Source organism: Pelecanus crispus, chromosome 6, assembly GCF_030463565.1.
Source record: "Pelecanus crispus isolate bPelCri1 chromosome 6, bPelCri1.pri, whole genome shotgun sequence".
NCBI classification, from domain to species: Eukaryota; Metazoa; Chordata; class Aves; order Pelecaniformes; family Pelecanidae; genus Pelecanus; species Pelecanus crispus.
The window spans coordinates 2668044-2684290 of NC_134648.1; the positions used below are offsets into that span (position 1 = coordinate 2668044).

A 16247-nucleotide genomic window follows, 5' to 3' on the forward strand; every position below is an offset into this window, starting at 1 on the left:
GCAGCTACATCTCCTTTGCAAGGAAAGGTGGGTGAAAAGCCCAGATTCTTCAGGTGGGGCAGAGTTCACTGCCTTCCCTGAAAATAGTCTAAGTCAGTGGAGAAAGATGAGATGGAATAATTGCCCCGGACTTGTCCTAAAGAAGTGAAGAGTTTTTTCCTAGACATTTGCCTTTACTGGCTGTGGAGGGAGCCCACCCAGCCGCCTTCAGCCAGACAGTTCCTTCGCAGCAGTTACAAGCGAAAGGGCTCCCTACCCCAAGGTTGTCCAAGGCTCTTTCTCAGGAGACACCCAGCCACCACAGGCAGCCTTTTTTACCTCCTGACTCCTTGATGAGTTCAGCCCTGGATGGCTGATGGTTTTTATCAGAAGCAGTGAAATCTCTTGAATTGCTCGCAAGGATTAAGTTAGGAGCTAGGTGCACTTCACTGGGCAAGAGGTGGGACCTGCCTTTGGTAAATTCTGCGCTACAGGATACCTTCCTCCACATTAGCTTTTCCTAATAACACTGTGCTGAGCTACCACCAGATTTTCCTGCTCCGACTGCATCGATTCAAATGTACTATGATGAATCTGTCTGCATCGCTTCCCTCCCTGGACAGCAGCGCAAAGTTTCCTTGACTACAGCAGAGCTGACAACTGCAGCAAAGAAAAACTTGAATACAAGCTCTTCCACGCTGTTATAGTGGTAATGCTAAAGCATAGACCGAGTCCCACGACAATGGGCACATCCACCCAACGGCAGAGGGGAGGTTTTCCCAGCAAGGACTTCTTACTAAATGCTACGCTCCGAACGTGACTGTGCTCTCTAGGGCAGCTGAAGTGCTTGCTAGGGTGTCCGACTTAACTGTTCAAGTACTAGCTGGCCCCTTCAGTGATACAGCACCCAAACTATTCCAAATCTGTTTTCTGAAAGTTAAGAGAACAACAAGTACAATGTCCCCACCTGTCAGGGGAGCTTAAAGTGCAACTCCCCCTGCCTAAGGGCCAGTGGGAGGACTGGCACCTTCCCAGATCCCCTTCCAGACAGATTTCTTCCAAGCCAGGCCCCAGTGCAACACACAGCTGGGGTGACAGATGCCTGGCACAGGGAAATCCCTGCACCATTACGACTGGAAGCCACTTGTCAGGGAACAAACATTGCACTCAGATGAAGTTTGTAACCAGACAAACTCCAACTCGATGAAGCCTGGGGTTCAGTTTTCGTATCTTGAGCTGAGCTCAGCTACAGGAAGTGACTCCAGACAAGCAGCTCAAATCTGACACTGTTTCAGAGCTACTTCTCACCAGAAACCATTCAAGAGTTTTGTAGCGAAGACCCGTCACTAACCTTCAGTTCAAAGGCTTCTTGCTTTTGAAATCACTCGATGTTTTAAGGTGACCCTTCAGACAACTGTTGGCTACTTAAAAGCCCTGGGCAGCTTAGCTTTAGGAGAGGCTCCCACTCATCTTTAATTACCTTTCTTCTGTTTGCTGCTGCTCCCAGCGTGCTATTTGCACCACACCAAGAGGTGATCAGCCATGTAGCCAAATGATCTCTCAGAAGCCCAAGGCACTGGGTGAATTGGGTTATTTATGTCATTTAGCCTTTTATCAGGTTGTCTTAGCACCACCTCTACAGCACAGGTGTTCAGCCTGTGCCTGGTGGACCTCTGAGGGCCTGAACTACTTCCAAGAACCACAGATAAACAAGTTTAGGGTGGAAAGACTTCAATTCGCTGTCGTTGACCTGCATCTTCAAGGATCGACAAGAAAACAGACTAAAAGCCACTCTCCTAAAGCATCTGTAACTTCTCCCAGCAGGGACTGTCCTCCTACCTTTCCCCCTCGGTGGATGTGGTACCACACAGAAGTACCACCAAAGTCCACGTGGAAATCTGTGTAGCAGCCCTTGACACTCATCAGACAGTACCTGGCGGAAAACAAGATGACCATGAGGTGAAAATGAGCGGTGATCCACATTTTAGAGCAGAAACAACATATTCCAAGGGAATGGGCTGCCCAAACCCAGGCCAATGGCTCAGAGCAGTGCCAGAAGCCAATTACTGCAGCGCTAAGCACTTTAGCTGCAGGGAGGTGGTGGTTTGCAGGAAAGCTCACTTTGCATTTATATCACATCCCCACAAAAACATCTAGTCCAGGCAAGAGGAGAGCTTTCATCCTCACGCACCTGGCAGCTCCAGAAAGCCCCACATCACAGGCCTGGCTTACAGGGCAGGATGGGCAGCGCCTAGCAGCTCAACTGACTCCAGATGTCTCAAGGTGGTGAGCACCAAGAGTTTCCCCAAAGCGCAGCGAGCTCCTAGAAGCCACGCGACTACTCTTCCACACAGCATTCGGCAGGGGCTGAAATAACTAACTGCAGCGTCCTTGCAAGTGTCACCCGCTGAAATAAAGAGGGAGACTGCTCCTCCCGTTTCCCCTCGGTACAAACTGCGTCTCCCTTGGGCGGTTTTCTTGCAAGAGATGCTTTGCTGCCTGCCACCGCGTGAACAGCTCAGGAAGTCACTTACTTCTGCACCTTTGGATACTGCATCTCCAGGATAGCATTCGTAGACTCTGTCTGACTCTCCTTCAGGTGTCTGGGCCACATGTTATCAACCCAGTCAATCAAATCCACCTACAGCAGAAAGGTGGGAGACATGAGTAGAGGTGAAAGGGGTACAGTAACCCCTTTTGCTACCCCCAGGCTGTCCTGGAAGCTCAAATACCTATTGCCTGCCTGGTGAGCCCACAGCTCACACACAGCTGGGCTCCCGTGGGATGCAGGGTTGCAGCAGGCCCACCAAAGCCGCTGCAGTGCTGCGCACAGACTGCCAGCCAGCCCAGCGCAGAGCACACCCGCCACAAATGACGGGACCAAGGAAGGGAAGGAAGCCCTGGAGTTAGCTGAAGGGTCGTGATACCCCCTTTTTTGGCCCCCACACACCCAGCAACCTTCCCAATGCCACTGGTGCAATCCCACACGTAAAGCACTTCGGACCGACTGTTCTGATGGCAGCTGCTGTAGAGCGAGCCTCTGAATTCACGCAAGCAGCAAACACCGCAGCAAGATCCCAAGCATGGAACTGGGATGCTGGTTTTCTACTTAAGGGCTAAAGCAGGAACCGCTATGCGCTGGGCTTACATAAAAAACATGCTGGGCAGCATCTGCTAGGGTGGGATTCAACTCGCTAAGCTTCAGGACAGCCAGAGCAGAGACGTCCAGGCTCCCTCTACAGTTAACAGAGAGAAGAGAATAGCCCTAGAGCTGCCCCTTCCTCTCCACCAACCGCAGAGGGAGTCCAGGATGCCCATCCTACCCATCCCACCTTCCACACTTCAGCAAGAGCAACTTGTTTTCCCCCTGCCAGCACACCTCCAGTCTTGGCCTCCTCTGCCCTCAGAAATTTCAGCACTTGGCACCAGAAACCCTCCCTACTGTGCTGCACAACCCTCTGCAGTCCCAGCTGAGCACAGGGTTGCTGTCCTAACGGGAACCACGGTTTCCAAACACCAAGGAAACCACAAAGCTCAAACAGCATCCAGGCTTTAGCTGCTCTCTCAAAACGCAGCACTGCCGAGCTCTGCTGTCCGATTTAGGCCCTGCTGGAGTTCTACACCTGGCCACATGTTATGGCAAGCCACCGCTGCCCTGCACCTCTCTTTGGCCACAACGGAGCTGATTGCTGCTTCAGGAGAGGGCTCTGCACCAAGCATCAGAGCAGCACAGCACATAGCACAAAGGGAAGGTAGGCCCAAAACTGAAGAGCAGCCAAGGTCTCGGCAGGCAGTGGAATCGGCTAACTGGGAGACGCTGGAAGCCAGGGTCCCCATCCTGTCCTCAACACTCACTGTGGCCAAGCACAAATCTGACCCCTCTATTCAAACTCAGGTGCTTGTTCAAACTCGGTGCCTGTTCTCCAGCCAGCAGGAGCGGATTATTTCACTCTATTCCTCAGCCGGTTGCTTCCATTTCTCTAATCGCTGACAGCTAGTGAACAAGTCAGCTCTCTGCAGAATGACACGCCGGGGCTTGACTGTGGTCACTGTAGCTGAGGGATGCACAGGCTGGACAGCCCCAGCCTGTCTGTGAGATCAGCTATAGCAGACGAGATCCGACTCAAACACAGGATCAGCTCCAGCAGCTTCCAGAGCACAGCAGTGACATCCCTGGCTGAGCCCATGCACGTTACGAGCAGCCCCTCTCCTCCCGCATTCAAGTGCCAGGCTGCACCTTGCCTACAGAGGACCACAAGCACAATGGAAAGGACGTTCCTGCGGAAGGAAGAGCCACGCTCACCGTAGCAGGTCTCTGCACCAGGTTCTCCAGTTTGGTGTGGCTGAACTCCAGGCTGATGACGTTGTAAAGTTTCTCCCGCTCGGCCTCCGGTGTTTCGTAGTAGCGTGCCCACTGTGCCATGGACATCTCTATATCCCTCTGCGTGTTCACATCCATGACATCCACCATCCGTCGGCTCCCTGCCAGAACAGAGACACGTCACTGGAACCGTCCCTGTGCACAGCGGACCACCCAGAAGAGACACTTCACGAGACGTGGGACCCTTCCTCAAAGAACCCACCCACACACGTGCGACGTCTTGGCCTCTCCCATAACTTCATCTTCTTCCATATCAACATTGAAACAGAAGCTGCTTCAGGTCAAACTAGACTCCTCAAGCAGGTAAGAGTTGTGATCCACTGGCAAAGGACGGCTCGGCTTCAACCAGCTGCACACTGGGGGAGCCACAAAACCAGACCTCTAGCTTTGATAAACCCGATGACTCTCCCCATTCCTCCCTATCTGCCCAGGGCGCAGCAGGGGCACGTTGTGGTCCCCGGTCACTTACCGACACACAGCCGCACATCATTCACGCTGAAGTCCGGATCTGGCATCCTGCAGGACAAAGACCTTGCTAAAAAAATCATGAAGTGCTTCCGGTTGCAGACCCTTCCCACCTGTAACCCCAGTATTGGCACCCTGAAGATACTACTGTGCTGCTTTTCACCTCTCGGATGTGGGTGAAGACCACACGACTAGATCTCTGGGGGCACAGGTCTGCGCTGAGCGCTGGGGTGAAACACGGGGCCCAACTTCTGGCTAGGGAAGCAGATTTAGGAATAGGATTTACCATCTCCAGAGCCTGAGCTGTTGTACAGCGGCTTCTGGCGAATGAGCAAGCGGGCCTTGAGCTAAGCAATCCTAGCTCTCATTTTAAAGACTGCTCGTATGAGTTATCCCAATATAAAGGGCATAGCCAGACCAGTACAAGCAGTATATTTCACTGACACAGCATAACTACTCTAACTGTTTGTACTGGCGCACTTATCTGTACAAACACTGCTGTCACAGGCAGAACGGGTGGGCAGCCATTCAAGCAACTCTTGACCCAGAGAAGTAACCAAAAGCTCAGGAGAAATCCAGTTTCGCCCACACTGTAATCCTCAGCATCAAATCTGCGCTGTCCCAAGTCATCCAGCAGTTAAAACTGAGCCCGGCACAATTTCCTATCTAATTCACCACAGTACAGTACGTCGTGCGCTGGATGAGGTGTTGCCCATCCGTTCAAAGCCAGTTGAGGAAGTAAAAAGCAGCGTTGCTGATACTGGCTCTGACAAAGTTTGCTAGGGCTAATTTATTCCTCTAACTTTTGTATTAATCAAAACCAAAACACACCAATCCGGCAGAAGCACTGGATCAGATCAGGTTTTTTTTTTTTTTTAAATTCTGTAAGAGACAGCTGTAATGTTTTGATGTAGCATTACTTGCCTTAAAACTACATCTACCACCACATAGCATATTTATATGAACATCACAAAACAGGACAAAGTCTTGCATCGGTACAGCTTTACACTCAAAGCTGTAAACCTTAATTGACTTACTGTAGCAAGAGAGAGAGACAGAAGTAACCGTGTTAGGCAAATCAGGTTGGAATTCTGGAAAATGCCAGAAATACTACAAATTGCTTGACTCTCTGGCAATAGATGCCTATATTGCTAGGCAAGAAACCCAGCCAGATGTTGCATCAGAGCAGCAGCAGGACCTTCCAGACATTTGGTTGAATTGTGATCACTCAGAGCCAATTCAGTCCTCTTATTTTAAGTCCAAACAGACTAATAAGAACAGGATAACTGAAGTGGAAGATACTTCTCTCTGCTCACTGCACATAAAGAACAGTATGGACAGGACACAGTCATACCAACTTGGCAGAGCATGGATCCAGCTACCACGATCAGATCCCACACAACGTGGGGAGAGGCAAGAAACTGGGCCAGAGTCACCCACCACTCTGTGCCCCTGGCACTTACTTTATCCCCAAGCCATCAGAGCTCCTGAAGATGAGAGGGTCTCTCAGGCCGCCCCGCTGGATGTATTCAACTGTGAAGTCTGGTGTGGGGAGACAAGAGGGAAGGTGTTAGGGGCGATTCCTTCAGAGGACTACAGACACTGAGGTTCGAAAGGATCTCTGGAGATCTCTAGTCCAACCCTGCTCCCAGAAAACCGACTTCAGACTCTGATCAGGTTGTTCAGGACCCTGTGCAGGTGAGACCCGAGAACCTCCTCCTATCTCTGTGACAAGGCTAGCCAGCGGAAAAAAAACCAGCCCCATTCCCCGCTATTTCTACACGCCTTCGGAGATCCTGGAACTCCTTTCTGGCAGTTCTGTGAGCAGCATGGTGTGTGCTGCTGACAAGCCTCAGACAGGCCCCCCAGGGAGGGGAGGAGTTTGCTCCAAGAGCCTGCACCAGACAGGGGAACAGCATGGTTTTCACTCCTCACTTCCCTAAGAAGCTCACAGCCAAGCAAGAGACGCCTTGAAGAAATGCTCCTCCCTCACGGTAAATCCTCATGAGGCTTGCACTGGCTGTGCAATGAAAAGACATCCCACTGAGCCGTACGCGTGGTGAAAGAAAGGGAAGAGATCCCACATAGTCTTTGAATTAAGCATCTAGTAGACATGTGGCTGCAATTACAGGTGCTGACCCAGGCAAACCCTCTTGTTCCTGGCTGCCATGTGTCCCAGCAAGCCTGCAGCGCTGCAGACTGGCTCATCGCTCTCCAGACCGAGCGGCTTCCATGCCATTTCCCACACACGCTCCCTGTTACTAGCTCCCCCGACCCAAGGGCTTAGCAGGCTCGAGCCAATCCTCCACCAACATGCCTCACACTGCATTTAAACTGCTTGGGGACCGCCGCAGGACTTGCAGGGGAGCGGGCAGAAACATCCCCCGCCTGCTCTGCGCCGCGTGGGTTACGCAAGTAAAGCGGTTTACAGCAGAGGGAAGTACAGAACTCGCGTGGAACAGCAGGCAGTTTTCCCAACTTTAGAGAAGGACGGATGGAAAGTAAAAGGCAGTAAAACGCAAGACAGTGGGAAAGGATTTCATTAACACAATTGCCTTATAATCGCCCTCCAAGTTGGCAGTCGGGGAGGTTTTGGGTGTAGTCAGATGCTCGAGAGCACATCAAACAGAGATCACTGTGAGCTTTCTGCAAGAGGCTCAGAGAAAGGTCACCTCACACACTGTGCCTCACTGGAGAAGCGGCCAACCACAGCAGCTGTCTGGTTACTGACAGCAGTAGCGCACACTGCAGCAGAGCGGTCCCAACACAAACCTTTGCCTTCCATGAAGACCACGAAGGTGGAGTTAAACTTGTTGGTGGACAGCTTTTCCTCGAGGTCGAATGTCCTCTTCCCTTCAATTTCGTCATCGGAGATGCCATCGTCCTCGTAACGCCGCCTCATCGTGCCACGCTGAGGAGAGAACAAAGGTAAGAACAGGCAGGTAAGAGTTATGGACAAGGAGGAACAACCAGCTCGCTTCCCAGAGCCTCACCTCAACCAAGCAGGGCTTCTGGGGGAGCCCGAGCCCTTGCCCTGCAGCAGGCGGTCCCTGGGAAGCCTACGCGCTTCTACTCCCAGAGAAGAGACCCTGTATTAGTGAGTTATATTACACCCTAGGTTTCTTGCTCAAAAAGCACTGTTGGTATCAGTTTTCAAAGAGAGACATGCCACAGAAGATCTATTTAGGCAACATCTGTCCTGGATCCAAAACACACCACTGAAACATCAGATTTGCTCCTCCTACAACCAACAACAACTTGTGCAAGTTGGGCTGTATGGGAGACAGATAATTCACTCCTAATGAGTGCTAACACAGAAACACAGGAGGAGGGGAGATAGGTCAGTATAACTGGGGCAAAGGAAAAATAATTTCCCATTTTTACAGGCGCATCAGTATTTCACTGCGCTGGAGGTAAAGGCACTTGTGAATTTAAATCCCTGCCAGAACACCAGCTGATAGACGAAAGGTTTTATGCGGAAGACAATTCTCAAGTTTTCATCTTTGGTTATGCTTGTACACAAAAGTTGATTTATTCCCTTGTTTGCATGTGTGGGAGTAGCGGAGGCGGGGAAGTAACCCTTTTCTTAGAGCGTCTCGTAAGTACATCTGTACTGGGATTCCTGACAGACATCCTCTTCTGGCATGGCTGGATCTGGAAGAAATTACTGTCCCCAGCTGTTAGCCACCCCTCCAGAGACCAGCCGCCAGCCGTTCATGGGAATGCTCCCTAAATCCCCTCAGATAAAAGTCAACCTGGCCTGAATTAGCCAAGCTGACTTCCCCCAATTAGGGATGCTCCCATTATAAAGCCTTCACGGCAATCGTTGTGCCAGCAGACACAGGGACAGGATGGGGCAGGAGGTGACACAGCAGCTACTGTCACATCTGGGCCTGGAAGCTGGCACCTGCCCGCAGCAGGGTCACATCCCCAGCAACAAGGGCAGGACAAGCAGTAATGGTTTTAAACTAAAGAAGAATAGATTTAGACTAGACATACGGAAGAAATTGTTTACAATGAGGGTTTTGAAGCACTGGAACAGGTTTCCCAGAGAGGCGGTGGAGGCCCCATCCCTGGGAACATCCCAGGCCAGGTTGGACGGGGCTGTGAGCACCCTGCTCTGGTTAAAGCTGTCCCTGCTCACTGCAGGGGTTGGGCTGGGGGGGCTCTAAAGGTCCCTTCCAACCCAAAGCATTCTACAATTCTATAACAACACCGGTCCCAGCCACGGAGCGTGAGGCTGCGATGCTGAAGTTCGCCGGACTGGCACGCACGTCTGCGCGTCGCAGTCCCTGCACGGCCTCCTGCCACGGCACACCTCCCGCTGCCTGGAGCGGAGCACATTTGATAGCTTAATTCTTCCTTCTTTTAGGCTCTCCTGGAAAAGACAAAAGTGCCCTTTCCCAAGCGAGGTGGACTCCTCTCCCTGTGGCAGCAAGCTGCAGCTCTCCTCCCCGGAGTTCAGCACCGATTTGGACTTCACCCAAAGCCGCTCTCCGCTCGCTTCTGCCTTCCTCACCCAGCCAGCCAGGGGTAAGGCAGGGCTTGCTCCGACCACATGAAGTCCCAGGAGGTACAAGCCCACCTCTGGGTGACGGTGAAAGCCCCCACACACTCAGAATATTTTCCAGCGTGTTACAGCCTGGTATGAGCCATCCGTCAGTCTGATCGCTGCATTGCTTTACCTGTCCCTCTCTTCTTTTTGGCCTTATCTATTTAAAGAGCACCGGTGAAAGAGAAAGGACTCCTTCATACAGATGCACTGCTTTCAAGATGCTTTTTAAACTGATTAGTTCAACCAGAGCAGGAGCATGTGGGGACACTCGTTCTGAAAAAGGACCTTTTCCCCCTCTGTAACACGTAAGTTTAGCATCACACTTTCAAGAAGGCTGATCATTTTACAAGCAGTTTCCCAGCCAACAAGGCAGAGGAGCTTACCTCTCCCTGCTGTTAACACCTCATTAACTTTGCTTGGTTTTCCAAAACCCCCCACAGAAACCTGAACACAATAGGGGCACAAACACCTCATCTGCAAGGCAGAACAACAGGCTGCTCCTGAATGGGGCATCTCAGAAAGAGCCCCGAGACCAATGTTCTCCAAGGGCCTGTTCAAATGGCCCCGACGATTAATTAAACAATCTGGAAAAGGGTTTCGGGTTTGCGGTTCTTTGTCTTAAGCCACCCACTAAACAGGGATAGCAAGCAGGAGTACTTTCTTTCACTGTTTTTAATAATACAAAGATAAAACTAATTTTACTTACGGGCTTTTACGGACACATTTGTATAAACGCACAAGGATGGATTAAAAAAACCAAACGCACGCAGACAAAAAGACGTGTCACTCGCAGAAGCCAAGCGACATATTCCTGGGGAACACTCTGAATTTCACGCTGCTAGGGCAGGACAGAGCACCCCAATGCACTGGCTGGGAAGAGCTGCGGGGTGCTGGGACCACGCATCCTACTGCTCCCAGCCCGAATTCAAGGGCTCCAACTCCCAAACCCTTGGTCACTCTGCCTTTAAACCGAGACTGGCTCTTTCCAGTAGGCACACCAGAGCTTGAAGTTGGAGATGTAGAGGTATTACTGAGAGAAGAGCACCTGGCTGTGTTATATCGGAGGCTGAGCCCACTTTATAAAGCACTTTCCCTTAAAAATCACTGAACTGGTTGACACCACGTGGTGCTCAGTTTTTTAAACTGAGGGCACGGTACAGGGGAGAGGGGGCCTGCCGAGGGGATATAGGGACACAGCCTCACGCTCAGCGTTTCAGGAAAAGCCTCAGCGTTTCGGGAAAAGCCCGTTTCAAGCGCAGCCCCCCCCAAGGCAGGCACGCGTCCTGGCAGGTCAGCCCCAACTCCGGCTCAGCAGGCTTCTGGGAGCATCGCCCCGGCACCCTGCGCTTCCACTGAAATCCAACAGCTAACCAGGGCTGGGCCAGGCTTCCAGCTCCCGGGAGGAGCGGAGCCTCTCCCCACATCTGCAATCCTCTCCGCGCTGCAAAGCCTCCCGTCTCACCTCCGTGCTGGTGGTCTGAAAGAGCCGAAAAGAGCTGCTTGGGAGGGACGGAGCCCAATGGCCCTGGTACGGCCGCACTGCAAGACACCCATGGCGAGAAAGGATGGAGCAGGTACGCTGCTGTTAGCCGAGGACCTTCTTTGGGTGCCTTGGGCTCTCAGCATGGGCAGGCGGAGCCATGCTGGCCCCACCTTTGGGGGGCAGGAAGCTGCACAACCAGTTCCCATAGGTCTCAGCTCCTGTTAACCCACGGGAGACCTTGCTGAACTCCCACAGGCAGCACAGCACGCACAGACAGCGGCGAGATGCTTGCACGCACAAACAGCAGCGAGACGCTCGCCTCTGGGTGCCAGAGCACCGAGAGCACCCGCTCTTCTCCCCATCGCCAGCCGGCCCAGCTCAGCGCCTGCTTCAGGAAGCTCCGCTGGCTGCTGCGTTTGCCCGAGCCGGGGAGGGAGAGCCCTGACAAAACCTGCTCGGAGGTCTGCCAGGCAGGATGCAAACACAGGGCTTTCCTGGCCGGCCAGCGCGCAAATGCAACGGAAGAAAGCGGCCCAGCTGATTCCAGCTCCAAGTACATCCACGGACCCTGCCTCGCCTCCGCTGGAGGCAAGGGGGAAGCCCAAACAGCCCCGTTTGCTGGACAACCACAGTTCCCGTCCCAGAACCGCTTTTCAGTCACTTCTGCCCTGAAGAGTGCTGCGCGAGGGTGCGGAAGGCTTAGGGCAAACACGCCAAGGAAACACAATTCGTAGCTTCCCCTTTATATTTCTGTGCTTTCAGAGAAAGAAGCAGAGGTCACGGTGCTTCCTTGTGCTTGTTTGGGCCCTTGGCTGTGCAGGCCCTGTCCACTGAAACACGTCTCAAATCCCACCCTGTGATGCTGTTCAGGCATCAGCTGCCTGTCACAATTCCTGTTGGGACACCTTCGACTGCTCTTACTGTTATAAGGACAGCAGCTAGAGGAGACTTAAGATTATTTTGCAGGTATCTTATGCCTTACTAAATCACAGCAGGGAAGTTCAAGGCACACCTAGTCCAGGCAAACACGCTACAAACCTTCCGGCATGACTAGCTTTTCACTTACCCCCTTTCCTAGGCAAGCCTAGGAAACAAAGCCTGGGACTACTGGCCCCAGCAGGCAGTTCCCTGTCGTTAATTTGATTAGAGGATGTGCATAATGAAGCAGAGGATGCTGGGCCCTGTAGTCTGCAGGTCTCACCTGCTTTGGAATCAGGTGGGTGGCGGCACACTGCAGGACCAGGCTGCGGTCTGCATTTTGACCTGCTCCCTTACTCCAGGCACTCGGTTCTAGTTGGCAGGTTTGAGGAAAAGCAGCTCTCTTGCCTTCGCTGGGTACAAAACCTCACAAGATGAAAAAGGTTTGGCATGCTAAACGCTGGCAAGAGGCAGCTATATCCAAACTAGTCTCTTAATAACTTCTATTCGGCTCCCAGGCTGGAAGCTCGAGTGGTATTTCGGGGCTCCCACTTGAGCTACACAACAGCAGTTACTGCACCGGGCTGAAACTCAGGCGTGTCCCATTTCACCACGAACCTCACTCCTTGGGAGACACGGGCTGGAACGCAGCTCCAGACAGCGGCACGATGACCGGCTGCAGCCCCGTTTCAAGCAGGCATCTCTCACAGTTACAGAGCAGCACAGGCCAGCTGACAGCACTTGCTCAAGGACACCAGCACCCTGAAAAACTAGGTAGCAGCAAGGTACAGCACAAAGGCACGGCGCAGGTAGATAACTGACATCGTGGGAAAAGCCCTCCTCTGCTGTCGCCTCACAGAGACCCTGGCGTCTGGCTGACGTGCTCCGATTTCCTTTATCCCGGTGGAATGTCAGATGGCATTAGCTGGCTTGCTCCTAGGCACTCTTCTACAGCTGCTGCCAGGACGGGAAAGACGGGGTGACAGGCAGAAGTTTTACGTGGTTTAACTACAGCAGGCTTGAATAAGCATCCTCGGGAGCCTCCCGCAGACCACGACCGCTGCAGCCGCACAACCGAGCGCTAACCCAGCGCAAGCTCAGTCCGACAGCTCCCTTTAAGATTTCCTTCTGGAGTGGACACAGTTACTGCCCTGCTAGACTGCATGCCACATCAGGCATTGTCTGTCCTTCTGGAAAGCGGCACCAAGCCAGCACGGGCTCTGGATTGTGTCGGCCAGCTAATCGAACAGAAATGTGACCACATGGCCAGGCCTGACCCAGATCCCACTGGTGCCATCGGTGGATGCTGCGCTCGTGCTGGGGGTACAGCCCCAACGAGAAGGCAGTCCCACCAGGACCGAACGGCCCAGGCTGAGCTAGGGGTAAGCTGCCAGAGATGCTACGCAGAGGAGCTCCCGCTCCCTTCCCCATCCGCCCGCTCCTTCCCCGTGCCCCACCACCGCTGCTGCCTGCTAGTGTTCGGTCACTCCAGTTTGGCATTTGGGCCACAAGACCGCTTTGAGTTGGTTAATCCCGAGCACAAATTACAGCTTTGGGGATGGATCCCGCTCCCACCCTACGTGAACGTGCAGCAAATGATCTGGTCGGTCGCTAACAAACTTTGGAGGCTTTACGACCAAAGAAACACAACGCATTTCAGAGGATGCCACTCCACCAGCCCAACCTGCCGTGGACTCGCGTTACACAAAGCGGCAGCAATGCAATCTTCACCTTATTCCAGCTCGATCCACCCCTAGATCTGCACTGTGGGGTCAGGGAACTGTTTTGACTTTTCCCTGATCTCGTTCACAGCACAGCCTCCGAGGCAAATGGAAAGCAGCCACACCACAAAGGTGCAAACACAAGGAAATGTACAGAAGCACCTTAAACTCCAGTCCATTTGCAATGGGGAAATGGGGATGGAGAACGCGAAAGGAAAGGGCCGTCTCCTCCAGCCGAGCAAATTCCAAAGTCTAACGCTCTTGTCATCGGCGCAGCATCGGCCACAAAACCCGCTCCACACCCCCAGCCAGATCAGCTTCGTTTGTTCCTGTGGGCAGGGAAGAGTCTGGCCTCCTAATTTGCACAGTATGTAGGAGAATAGGATGCCAGTCATGGCTGAGGACCCAAAAGCGCTGCCACAATACAAATAGCTCCCATCAGTTATACAACGCCTCTCGCGTACTCGGCCGGGGCCACAGCGCTTTCATGTCATTGTTGTCTTGGGAGGGTGGGGAAAAACAACATTTCAGCGCGCGCAGAGCAGACAGGAGGGAGGAAAGGCTTCTGCGCTTCCAAGCGTGCGTTTTCGGAGAGGCAGCATCTGCTGGGACTCTGGGCAAATCTCTGCAGCAGAGTTTTCCTCTCCTGGAGCCTGCAACTTCCTCACAGCACAGTTATACAAGCCACAGTTCCCCAGCTCCCCAAATCGGGTCTCCATCCGAGGATAGATGCGGTCAGCGTACAAGCCTAGGGACACTCCAAGACCCCTTTCTTCTCCGATGTGCTTTGATCCTCACCCGCCACGCAGGGAATTGCTACCTGGTTAAATAACTGGCTACGCGCGATACCTGCAAAGGGCAAGAGACACGCGAAGCCATGACACCCTAATGCCAATCCCGCCTTTCCACTAGCACGCGCTTCACAAGAGCTGCGCAAATCCTTCCTACAGCAAAGTTTGATCTCTTCCCAGGAGGAGCTGGCTACTTTTGTCCCACAGCCCGTGCCAGGGCTGGGTCTTGGCTGAGCACCCCTGCCCAGGAGATTCCTACAGCCCTCCTAACTCTTCTTCCTGCTTCTTGGTGCAAACCCACGCAGGCAGGCCTTGCCAGAGCACACCAGCAAGTCACAGAGCTGGGCTTTTAGACTAAGACCGCTTCTTCCCGGGGGTGGCTCACCTACCGGGAGTTTTTCCAGTGTCAACCGTCAGTTCAGCCAGGGACCCGTGACTTCCAAAAAGATCAGCAGATGCCCCCAAAACTGCCGTCCATGAGAATGTCCCAGATGAAGCTCAGCCCCAGCAAAGCAAGGGATAAGAGTCAGGCACATCACATATATCTCACTGTTGGACAACCTCAGCGTTAAGCAGCGCTATTTAAATACTGCTTTTTTCAGCTTTGTGATCTGCATTAGGATTCAAGCATTTTTCATCTTCTTGAGAGTTTTACTAAGGAAAAACTGACAAGCAGTCCAAAGCCTTTCTCTCTGTGTCAGGCAGGGTCAAGATAAAGGCAGTTTATTCAACTTCCAACACCAGACAGCCAACAATTCTCATCTAAGATAGCTGTCCTTCACCATTTCTTTCTGGCCCTCATGGGTACCATTCACTTAATGCAGGAAATAGGAAGCATGAATATTAATCCCACAGACAGCTCCAGTGCTATCCCTTCTCTTCTGATCCTTTCACCTGCAGTCTTCTCCTCCCAGGGATGCCAGGGGAAGTGCCTCATGCAGCTCCATGGTGGTACTCTTCAAAACCCTTCCTTGGACACTTCTCTCCATCAGCAAGCGCTGCCTCGATGGAGCACAGCTACCTCTAACGGGAAAGGAACTGACAGTCAGCTGAAGAGAACCAGAAGACTGCTCTCCTGTGGGGTGGGTTTTTTTTTTTTTTTTTTTGAGAGAAGAACTAGTACAAGGTCACATTTGAAAAAAAGAACAAGCCGTCCTTTTTGCTGAAAGAGCCTCACATATTTACAGAGTGAAACCAACAAACACCACAGTATTTTAGTCACTTCCTGTCCTGTCCACTGCCATTCCCTCCCTGATCTCCCAACATCTCCATCTCCCAGTCCCCAGGAAGCCTCCTCCTGCTGTCCCACAGCTCCTTCCACTTCAGGAGACCAGAGCACCCCTCACTTATCCTCTCCCTGCGCCTCCTCCTCTTTGTCTGCTGCGTTTCCAGAGCAGCCCGCCTGCTTTGAAGCCTCCCACAACCCTCCCTTATTCCTTTAGAGGAAAGATGTTGACATGAAGAATGCAGTCATGTTTCACTCCCATTTCTGAACTCCCTCCTTCCAAACTCCCCTCGCTGCAGGTGTTATAACTTCTACCTGGCTCCCAGCATATGTATAGAGCAGCGTGACTTACCAGTGGATCTCTCTCACTGGCGAGAGTGGTGCTGAGCTTCCTCACCGGGTGCCTCCTAGCCACCCATCCCTTTGTAGGCTTACTTTGCTGAAATGCATCCAAATTGGTAATAAACCAACAAGCTCAGCTCTCCTCAGTTCATGAATTTAACTTCTCACATACTTTTACAGCAATCAACCACGGCTCTCGTCTAGATAAGTCCAGACCTTCAACATCCAGACTTGTTGACGGGTGTTTTAATCTTGAGCGAGTACCTGTGGGAAAGGATCCCATTCCTCTGGGAAGGCACAAGGCAAAGGCAACCCCCGGCAGGAGGACGGACAAGCATGGAAGCAGCAAGGCGAGACCCAGGGCAGAGCAGGTGCCAATGCCCGAAT

General features: G+C 52.5%; 1 protein-coding gene across 1 annotated transcript in view; it reads right to left on the minus strand.

Annotated features, from left to right (window-relative positions):
* Positions 1–16247, minus strand: part of KDM2A (lysine demethylase 2A) — a 51966-nt gene that overhangs the window by 21748 nt on the left and 13971 nt on the right. The window contains 6 exon segments of the mRNA XM_075711920.1: positions 1819–1912; positions 2514–2620; positions 4283–4461; positions 4830–4876; positions 6289–6367; positions 7598–7736. Coding sequence (XP_075568035.1) covers positions 1819–1912; positions 2514–2620; positions 4283–4461; positions 4830–4876; positions 6289–6367; positions 7598–7736 — 645 coding nt within the window.